The sequence below is a fragment of the Vitis vinifera genome, chromosome 2 (assembly GCF_030704535.1).
Source record: "Vitis vinifera cultivar Pinot Noir 40024 chromosome 2, ASM3070453v1".
Taxonomy (NCBI): domain Eukaryota; kingdom Viridiplantae; phylum Streptophyta; class Magnoliopsida; order Vitales; family Vitaceae; genus Vitis; species Vitis vinifera.
This window is the reverse complement of record NC_081806.1, coordinates 1,692,710-1,702,045: the sequence shown is the minus strand read 5'-3', so window position 1 is coordinate 1,702,045 and position 9,336 is coordinate 1,692,710. Positions and strand designations below refer to the sequence as shown.

At 37.1% G+C, this 9,336-nt stretch overlaps 1 protein-coding gene across 1 annotated transcript; it reads left to right on the top strand.

The window, feature by feature from the left end:
- The first annotated feature begins 5,051 nt into the window (after positions 1-5,051).
- LOC100258256 (beta-amylase 1, chloroplastic) lies at positions 5,052-8,928 on the top strand. Its single transcript, XM_010661443.3, has 4 exons — positions 5,052-5,687; positions 7,267-7,477; positions 7,592-7,708; positions 7,880-8,928. The coding sequence occupies exons 1-4, from the start codon at positions 5,155-5,157 to the stop codon at positions 8,645-8,647; spliced, it is 1,629 nt and encodes a 542-aa protein (XP_010659745.1). The 5' UTR covers positions 5,052-5,154; the 3' UTR covers positions 8,648-8,928.
- Positions 8,929-9,336: the final 408 nt, after the last annotated feature.

Below are 9,336 nucleotides of genomic sequence, written 5' to 3'. Positions count from 1 at the left end.
TTCATCAAATATAAATTGATAAATAAAAGATATTATAAATGAATATTTTATTTATGAATAAATTAATAATCTTAAAATAATAAACTTATATAACATATAATTAATATATAAAATTGTATAATTTATTAATTTAAGATATTTAATTTGTTGTTTTTTAAGATATTAATTTATTTGTATTATGATAAATTTATCTTTATTGAAATAATAGTATATTCTTAAGCCGTAGTTGTCATATATAGATTTTTTGACAAAATTAGTTAATAAAATTAATCACAAAAAGTCTACTACAAAATGTAATTTTTAATAGTTTAATCAAAGTCACAAAAAATATCCAGTAAACATTAATATAGTGGAAAATAAAAAACATATATAATATCACATGTCTCCACAAGGAGAGAACCTATGTGTAATTGGTACTCTTTTCCTTTTTAGACGCTCCTCTCTAACTGTAGCATGTATTGCATGTGACACATGAAGAACATCTGTTTGTGATGGGAATAGAGCTGGAAATAGAGGTGGTGGTGGAGGTAGCAATCTTAGTCGACATAGGCCCCGCCTATCCCTTGGAATAGCTGGCGGTAAATCTAGCTGAGTAGATGTGTCAATCTACACTAATGGTGGATATGAAAAAGTAGGAGCCTGAACTGAAGATAAGTCTAAAGAAATAGGGGGTTGTACTGATGGTGGGTCTAAAGAGGTAGAGGGTTGCACTGATGGTAGGTCTGAATAAGTAGGGTGCTACACTGATGGTATGTCTAAAGAGATAGGTGACTGTACTAATTATAAGGATAAAAAGGTGGAGGGCTATAATGATGTTGATACTGACGATGTGATGGGTAGACAACTACTATATCTACGTCTCCCTCGAGATGTCGACCGACCTCGAACAAGTGGTAGTCGAGCAACTGTTGACTAAGCTGGTGACCTACCTCCTCCATGCTCTACATGTGGGATACGATAAACATCCTGAATAATGCGCATAACATTAGTGGTCATACGAATAATATCAACAATACCAGTGTGGCAAGCATCACTATCAGAGTCCTCTAATGCATGACCTCCTCGAGATATGATAGATGTCATAGTCTCAATTTGTCACATAAAATTATATATAATTATTTGTTGGAATAAATATTATACACAATATGTACATAATATTAAAGTGATACAAACTAATAAGTTGGTAGATAAGGTAGTAGCCTGGTACTGCATAGATCAAAAATCATCCATAGGTGTAATAACATGACATGTAATACGACGGTACCATGTCATGTACGGAGCATGGTAGTCTATATGAGGCTCTATAGGCTCCGCAATGACAATGTGGTCCCCCCTAGCCTCCCATAATGTCACATAGTGCTCATGATACAACCTTCAATCAAACTAAGGTCGACCACGTCGATCTATGGAGTGAAGGTCAGAATCTATAGGGGGTGTCGAAGGAATACCCTATATGAGTCCAAACTATCGCAACACACGCTCAGGATGATGCCACTCAACAATATAAAAAAAAAAAAGTGGTGACATCGTTCGCCAAATATCCTGATCAGCTAAACAAATGTCTAGAAGCAACGCTAGTATATCATCTATGTAAGGCTGCCATAATACCTGATATATTCAAATCTTAATATGTATTTAATAAAGTTTAAATTATATTATTAATATTAATAATCTTGTTAAATAATACTAATATTTAGCCCAAACCTGATCAGATTGTTGTCTATCAAACTCATCTCTGTATGTGACCAACACATGATGAGGAGTGCCTGTATGAGATAAGGGAACTCTCATCTATAGGCACTGGTGCATAGGGAAGTGATCTATTAGGACAACCCACATGTAATCGCTCCCATGACCATAGCTAAAAATAGAACAAAATTATGTTTAAATGCACATAATTATGACAAAATTACATAATTAATAAGACTTGTAGTTATACCTGCAACAATTGTAATGGTTATGCAATAGTTTCTGCACTATTTAAGCTAGCTCGACATAACTCTTGATAAAGATGTACTAGTGTTGCACTCCCCCAACCATATTATGCAGTCTCACCAAAATCTCTTAACATGGGTAGAATTGCTAATTGGATGTAAACCCCCTTCTTATCTGGAAATAATGAACCATTAACTAACAATAAAAGTTATGCTCTAGCATGGCACTGTAACGTGACCTTATCTACAACCCATGGTGGTAAGTGGGAGAAATTGGTAGTAATAAAATGAACTCCAAGGGATGCTCCACGAATATCAGTCTTTGTCGGTCGAACACCTAATAACTCCTCACAAAGTGCATGCCAACCAGTATCTATAGAACCAATGACAAGATGACCATGTACACGTAATCCAAATAAGATGACTACGTCCTACAATGTGATGGTCATCTCACCAACTAGCATGTGGAATGTATGTGTCTCTAGGTGCCATCTCTCTACCAATGCAGTAATCAAAGGCCAATCAACCTTAACATGACCCACTCGATGAAAGACATGAAATCGTGATTGTATAATGTATGGCCGAACACGATCATCCAAAACCCACTCTTGACGAAACCTGTGTCGGAAAGTCAAAACACTACCCATATCTGGATCAACACGAATGGTGGATGATCGATGTCGATGTTGAAGAGTAAGCACAGATGTATCCTCAGGGTCAGGACAAGTAGGAAACAACGGAGTATACATGTCTGCATGTACATCAATAGATGATATAAACAAAATATAAATGAATTGACAAGATTTAGCAATGTTGCTTAAATTTAATGTATTTAGTTAGAATTGAATGATATTGATTAATTTTCCTTTTTACAGGCTAGAGCTAAGTGAGTACTGTTGAGGCCTCACGTCCCTGGTAATCCACGTAGTTGCCAAATGGATGGACGCACGATCTCAACCAATATAGATTCTTGATTCAGTCGTTCCACCTGCAAAAAGCATCCGGACAAGGTGTCCGGACGCACCCTCCGACGGTTTTATCAGCCATGGTTAGAGAGATAAATCAGTTGGCCTTTTACTAGGTATAGCCAGCTTACCTTCCTCTTTGTGTGAAGGTTTGTTTATATAGTATCAGAAGCTTTGTTCCCCTCTTTAATGGTGAGGAGATATTTTGTGTTGTCATGATGACACTAGGTGGTGGCAGGACCATCATCACCTTACAGGTGGCTGACAGAGATCGTGGTAGGCGATCGTGTGAAGTGATCGTGGGAAGTGACTTGTTGTCACTTCATCTTGTCCTTTCACTCTACAGGTGGCGGAACGTGGGTCATGGCAGACTGTTGTGATAACGTGTAAGACTTGCTTACCTCAGTCAATGATCCGGACAAACATACCCGGATAGTGTATGTCGGTCGTCCGGATGCGCTATGGCAGTCGTCCGGATGTTATATTTGTGAGTGTTGTGTGCCTCTCCTTGAGGGAGTCCGGATAGGAGAAGCGCGCCACATGTACTCTTGGGGAAATCTGGATGAGGGTGATCCGGATGATAATGCGTACCACGTGTCGCCATGAGGTGTGTGACACATGTTCTCAGGAGGAGGGGTCCCTACAAGTACTACCAAAGTAGATTTGGGAAGTTAAGCGAGCTACCAAGATCTGAATTTCACACTATAACTGGCAGCTATAAATTGCGTACTAGCAAACCAAATTGACATGGAAGACAACAAAAAATATTTCTCACAAAAATTTCTCATGAATGGAACAAAACTTGTAAGTCAAAAAAAAAAATCTCATAAATTTTTTTCACACACAAAACACAACCTGTAAGCCAAGAAAATTTCTCACAAAATTTTCTCACTCATGAAACACAACCAAAAAATTTCTCATGAATGGAACAGAACTTGTAAGCCAAAAAAAAAAATTCTCACAAATATTTCTCACACATGCAACACAATTTGTAAGCCAAAAAATATTTTCAAAAAAATTTCTCACAAAATTTTATCACGTATGGAATACAACCAAAAAAATTTCTTACAAAAATTGCTCACGAATGGAACAAAACTTGTAAGCCAAAAAAATCTCACAAATATTTCTTACAAATGGAACACAACCTATAAACAAAAAAATTTCTCACAAAATTTTCTTAACTTGTAACCCAAAAACATTTCTCACGCATAAACTCAAAATTAACCTCAATTTTGTATCTCCAAAAAGGTCAATTACAATGGCCCACTGGTGGGGCTAGGGCTTGAAGACAACCTTTGGATACAACCAACCACGGGATGAAGCAAATGGGAAAGTTAAAAAAAATAACATAAAAAAATGTCAAGCACGAGATGAAGCAAATGAGAAAGTTAAAAAAAAATAATATAAAAAAATTGTTGGCTCCGCTTTATGTCGACAGACGGGTTATTTTGAACATTAGTTTGACTTGAAGCCACTTTGATATTAAGTTTAGGGACAAAGGCCATTTTGCCCCAAAACTCATAGAAAGGAACCAGTTCAGCTTATTTAGGATCCTCCAAAATGTAAGAAAATGACGTGGCAACGTTTAGTCCACAGAATCAATGGTCAGCACGTACAATCATCCCAAGACTCTCATTTTCCAGCTATAGTGGACTATGTTCTTTGATCCTCCACGCCCCTCATTTTAAATACGGTTATAATTTTAAAATTCCAAATCTCTATAATCTTAAAATATTTGTTATTATATTAAAAATTAAAATAATTTTATTTTTACTATTATATATTTTAAATTTTTTGAATATTAAGATTTCTATTAAATACATTACTTGTTTTTATTTTTAAAAATAGAAAATAATAATAATTTTATAATTTAAAAAAAATAAAAATTCTTATACAAAAATATAGATTTATTTTATATCTTTAAAATTATTTTCAAAAACTTTAAAACTTGAAATAGCAAAAAAAAAATTGAACATCTTATTTTTTAAAAAATATTTTTAAAATCATTACCTTAACGTAAACTTTAAAATTCAATTTTTTTCTTAAATTAAAATATTTTAATTTCCTATTTATTTAGATTAAAAATATTTATAAATTAAATAAAAGATAAAAAATAATTAACTTTATCATTTTATCTTCCATTTTTAATTTTATTTTTCCCCTTTTAGTCGATTAATCCTTTATCATAATAGTCCCCTCTCTAAACGTTTCGGCAATACAGCACCATTTGAAACCCTAACCATAATTCTTTTTCAATGGCGATCGCTTCTCCCTCTGTTCCAACCTTCTTTGCCTCCTTCTGCTGCACCGGGGCCGAGTGCACTCGCTTCTTCCTCCGATCGCCATCCCTCGTCGGCAATCGATCCCACCGGACACGTCGGTGTCGGCTCACTATCTCATCGGGTCTCAACTCATCGAAGCCGTCCGACGCCGGAGGGCATGTGTCCCCAAACAACGGGGATTTCCAGTACGAGCTCCAGCATGGGTTCTCGGCGCAGCGGAGTAAGGGGTCGCCGGTGTTTGTGACACTGCCGGTGGACGTCGTGAGCTCTTCGGGGGAGGTGCGGCGGTGGAAGACGATGGTGCAGTCGTTCCGGGCAATCGCAGCGGCGGGGGTTGAGGGGGTGGTTATGGAAGTTTGGTGGGGGCTGGTGGAGAGAGAGGAGCCTAGGGTTTATAATTGGCAGGGGTATATGGAGATTGTTGCATTGGCTCGAAGGTGTGGGTTGAAGGTTCGAGTTGTGATGGCGTTTCATCAATGTGGCACTGGACCTGGTGATCCTTCCTGGTTAGTGTTCTGTTAATTATTATGACGGCAATGCTAAGAAGCGGATTTTGCTAATCAACTGTTTTTTTTTTCATTGTATTTTCATATTGTTGATATTTTTCATGTTGCTAAGCATCACATTTCATAGTTTGCCTCAAGTTGATGGGTCAGTAATTCCAATTTTACTTAATTACAAGCCTTTATTTTCATGTTGGGAATCTTCCTCTTTCTTTGTGGTGCCGTCCTCTATAATTTCACAAATTAGGTCCTCTATAATTTCACAACTAGGGATGACAATGGGGTGTTTTTGGATATCCGCCCGTCATAATGGGGGATTTGAAATTTAAATAAAAGTGTCACGAACGAGTATGGACGACTTATTTTTTCTTTTAAACCGACGGTTCGAGTGGGTTCAGGTATTAGGTATTGGCCCATCCCAATTATATATAAAATTAATTTAATTTAATTTTTATTTTCTTATAATAATAATAATAATAAAAAAGTTATAAAAAATAAAATATTTTTATTATTTATAAAATATATAGGAAGGGACAGGTATGGGAAATTTGTATACCATCCTGTTGCCATCCCTAGTCACAACTTGCCCCAAATGACCCTTCCTTGAGCTTATAAAGAGGAGTAAGAACCTTTTGGAACCTTTGGAGTCAACTACCCTAATGGAGAAGCAGAGAATTCTAAACTACCCCAATAGAGAAGTAGAGAATTCTAGAAAGGCTAGAGAAATCCACATATCTCTACACTAGTATGGAATATAAAGAAGTGTGTAAAGAAATCCAGAGAGTTTTAGAGATATCTCCTACATATTTTGTATATAGGATTTGTATAGGTTATTCTAGTAAATTCTAGAGATGTAAGGAACCTTTTAGGATTCCAAGGAGTTTCTTGGGTGCCTATAAATAGGGTATGACCTCATTTGGCTAAAGCACCAAACACTTGAGTGCATTCAAGCATTGTAAGGCTAACTTAGCAACATCAAGTGGCTTGAGTTGTCTAAGTGCCACACGTGAGCTTAGGAAAGGCCTAAGTCCATGACAATTGACTAGCATCACTTGCCTAGGATCTAAGGCAGGTGGGTTGGTGATAAAGTAAAGAGAGGTTTAGACCTTGTCTACATTGCATTTAACCTAGATGTTCAAAAAGCTGCGTTGCTACAGCCGGGAGGTTTGGCTTGCAGGGCATTAAATTCTAAACTTGAGTCCCTGAACTTTTTGGTTCATATGGTGTCTCTTGTTCTATTGGTTACTGTATTTTGTATATAACAAAATTCCTTGCTCCTTTGCATGCTTTTGGGTTTTTATTTGGGCCTTGGCATTTCCTTCAATTTTTCCTTTACTGATTTTCTATGACGAGAGCAATCTCGTAAAGCTTGTGTTCTAGAATATTTGATTAAGTTCTAACCCATAGTAGGCACCACAGTAATGATTCAGTTCTTTCCTTCCTAATTTTGTTTGTTGATATTTAGCCTCTGAGTTTTGTTTGAAATGTCAATTCCTTTATTTCAAGTTCAAATCCCTTAGGGCTTCTTTTCCTTTTCTCTTACATGTTATTGGCTCTGAACTTGTCCTTTCCTGTGTTGAAGGATCCCTCTTCCTCAATGGGTGCTTGAAGAGATGGATAGAGATCCAGATTTAGCATTTTCTGACAGGTTTGGAACAAGGAATATGGAGTACATTTCCTTAGGATGTGATATTCTTCCTGTTCTGCGGGGGCGATCTCCAATCCAAACATATGTAGATTTTATGAGGAACTTCAGAGACACTTTCAAACCTTTTCTTGGTCTTACCATAACAGTAAGATGATTCCAGGATAGTTCCTTATATTACAGTTTTGGTCTTGGATGTAGATTGCTTCATGCCCAAATCAGTTTTTTGCCGTATTAAATTGTTAGTTATTTCATTTTGGAGGTGATTCAAGTTGGGATGGGTCCTGCCGGTGAATTAAGATATCCTTCATGCCCTTCTCATAAGCTAACATGGGCTTGGAGGTCTTATGAACTTGGAGAGTTCCAGTGCTATGATAAGGTATGCATAAAGGGTCATGTTCATTTACAGGCTTGTAATGGAATCTCTACATCTGAAAGAGGTCATTCTCATCATTTTCTTTGTTTTTCCTGTTCATTGTTTGTTTTGGACAAGGTAATTTCATTCCTTTGGTCCTTGTAACGATATGATTCTTTCTTTTCTCCTTGCTAGTACATGCTTGCATCCCTGAATGCTTGTGCTAGGGAGATTGGAATGCATGAGTGGGGAAATGGGGGTCCTATTGGCACTGGGAACTTGATGCACAATCCCGAACATACTGAATTTTTCAGAAGTAACGGGTCTTGGAATACACCATATGGTAAGTTTTTCCTTGAATGGTACTCAAGAATGCTACTTCTGCATGGAGAGAGGATATGCAAGGAAGCAGAGACCATTTTCCGTGGTATTGAAGTTCGCACATCAGCGAAAGTGGCTGGAATCCACTGGCATTATGGTACACAATCTCATCCATCCGAGTTAACAGCTGGCTATTATAACACATCGATCAGAGATGGATACCTCCCAATTGTTCGCATGTTCTGTAAGTATGGATTTACCTTGTGTTCCACATGCTTTGAAATGCAAGACGCAGACGAGAAACAGAGGAACCCAGTCAGTAGTCCAGAAGGTTTTCTTAGACAACTTCTATTGACCGCTAGGATTTGTGGTATACCTCTGGAAGGGGAAAATTCTGGAGCTAGGTTGGATGACAAATCATTTCAACAGGTGCTAAAGATGTCGAGTTTCTACTCAGACGGTCTGGAAAAACCATCCTTTTCATTCAACTTTGTGAGGATGGACAAGAACTTTTTTGAATACGATAATTGGGTCCGCTTTACTCGCTTTGTTAGACAAATGTCTGGTGGCCACAATTTTCGAGCCAAGCTAGATTTTGGAAGAGTGTCCAGTATGAAAGTTGGAGCAGCTTGTGCATATTAAGGAGTTTTTACTTCCTGATTCATACCCACCATGCTCATTTTGCATTTTTCCCACTATCATTTACAGTATTTACCCAATACATGACTTGGTGATGCATCTAATGTACTATGTGTGGCAATGCTTCATTTTTTTGTGATTTGTTTGTTTTTTCCGTGTCTGGAAACACCAATCCAGTGTACTACGGATAGAACATTGCCTTCCTGATATTTTAAAAATGGTTGGCTCTTTATATACTTCTATATACATCTTCCCATTTAACAATGAAATACATTTTCCCTCTACTTGAGTTGTGGTGATGCTCTCTTGGTTTTCCCTTGGATTCTTGGATGTCATAACAGGTGGATCATACTTAAATATGTTCTATTCCAGTCCATTTTTCCCAATTTGAATCTAGGGCCCTCTATTTTTTAATCATTTTGGTCCATCATAGGCTGTTTATGTTCATTTTGGCTTTGATTCCAGTAAATTTTCTATTGGTTTTGATCTTTGTTTCTTCTTTAAAGAACAGATTCCCAGATTATCATGACAGGTCTTTCTCCCAAATCTGGGTTTTTTCTTCAATGATCAAAAAGATCAACAAAGGTGAAGATGGCTTTCAAATAGGTTCTTTTTTTAAATATCCGACATGGCTCAATGAACCAACTCTGCTACCTTAGACATATAAGCGGAGCACAGAAGGCCTAATCCTC

Coding starts and splice junctions, on each gene's coding strand:
- LOC100258256 (XM_010661443.3), top strand. CDS start 5,155: ATGGCGATCGCTTCTCCCTCTGTTCCAACCTTCTTTGCCTCCTTCTGC. Junction 5,688..7,266: donor GGACCTGGTGATCCTTCCTG/GTTAGTGTTCTG, acceptor CCTGTGTTGAAG/GATCCCTCTTCCTCAATGGG. Junction 7,709..7,879: donor AGTTCCAGTGCTATGATAAG/GTATGCATAAAG, acceptor TCTCCTTGCTAG/TACATGCTTGCATCCCTGAA.